The sequence below is a fragment of the Mastomys coucha genome, unplaced genomic scaffold (assembly GCF_008632895.1).
Source record: "Mastomys coucha isolate ucsf_1 unplaced genomic scaffold, UCSF_Mcou_1 pScaffold15, whole genome shotgun sequence".
In the NCBI taxonomy this organism is placed as follows: domain Eukaryota; kingdom Metazoa; phylum Chordata; class Mammalia; order Rodentia; family Muridae; genus Mastomys; species Mastomys coucha.
Window position 1 is genome coordinate 55,992,651 of NW_022196897.1, and position 545 is coordinate 55,993,195.

Here is a 545-nt window from a genome sequence, read left to right on the forward strand (position 1 = left end):
AACAGTGTGAATGTTCCTTTTCAGTTCATGCTCAAATAAAAATTGTTAGCCAAAATGAAAATTGATCAGTCTTGAAAATTCATCTTAGGGCCTAAGTCACATTCCACAGTCTATCTCTTTTCTCCTGCTGAACACAAAGCAAAGCACAATGCTAAAGCTGTCTTTATATTGTGAACAAAAGATGAAGCTGGTGTTATACTCCTGCTGTCACAGCAAGTCCTGACTGAGTATTCCACAGAACTAAGTCCACGCTGAAATTTAACAATGGAGGGTTAGAAGTCAGCTTCTTGACTTCCTCAGTATCAGCCAGTAGCGGCTAAGCTCCTGGCCACTGATAAAAAAGCATGGTGCTTAAATTCTCCATATATTGTCTCATGCAGTCCTCATAGAACCCCAGGAGGCAAGTACTATTATTTGCCTTAATGGTTGAACAAGGAAATTCTGAACACAAATAGTGAAATTAGCCTGCCCGAAGCCTATAAAGCCAGAAGGTGGAGATGTTGGTTTGATATTGAGGCAGGGTAATTCTAAAGCATTATTCTCAT

At 39.8% G+C, this 545-nt stretch overlaps 1 protein-coding gene across 1 annotated transcript in view; it reads right to left on the reverse strand.

Annotated features, from left to right (window-relative positions):
* Abcb11 (ATP binding cassette subfamily B member 11) overlaps positions 1–545 on the reverse strand; it is a 133,449-nt gene that overhangs the window by 75,055 nt on the left and 57,849 nt on the right. The window contains exon 14 of the mRNA XM_031373202.1: positions 200–251. Coding sequence (XP_031229062.1) covers positions 200–251 — 52 coding nt within the window. The remainder of the gene's footprint in view (positions 1–199; positions 252–545) is intronic.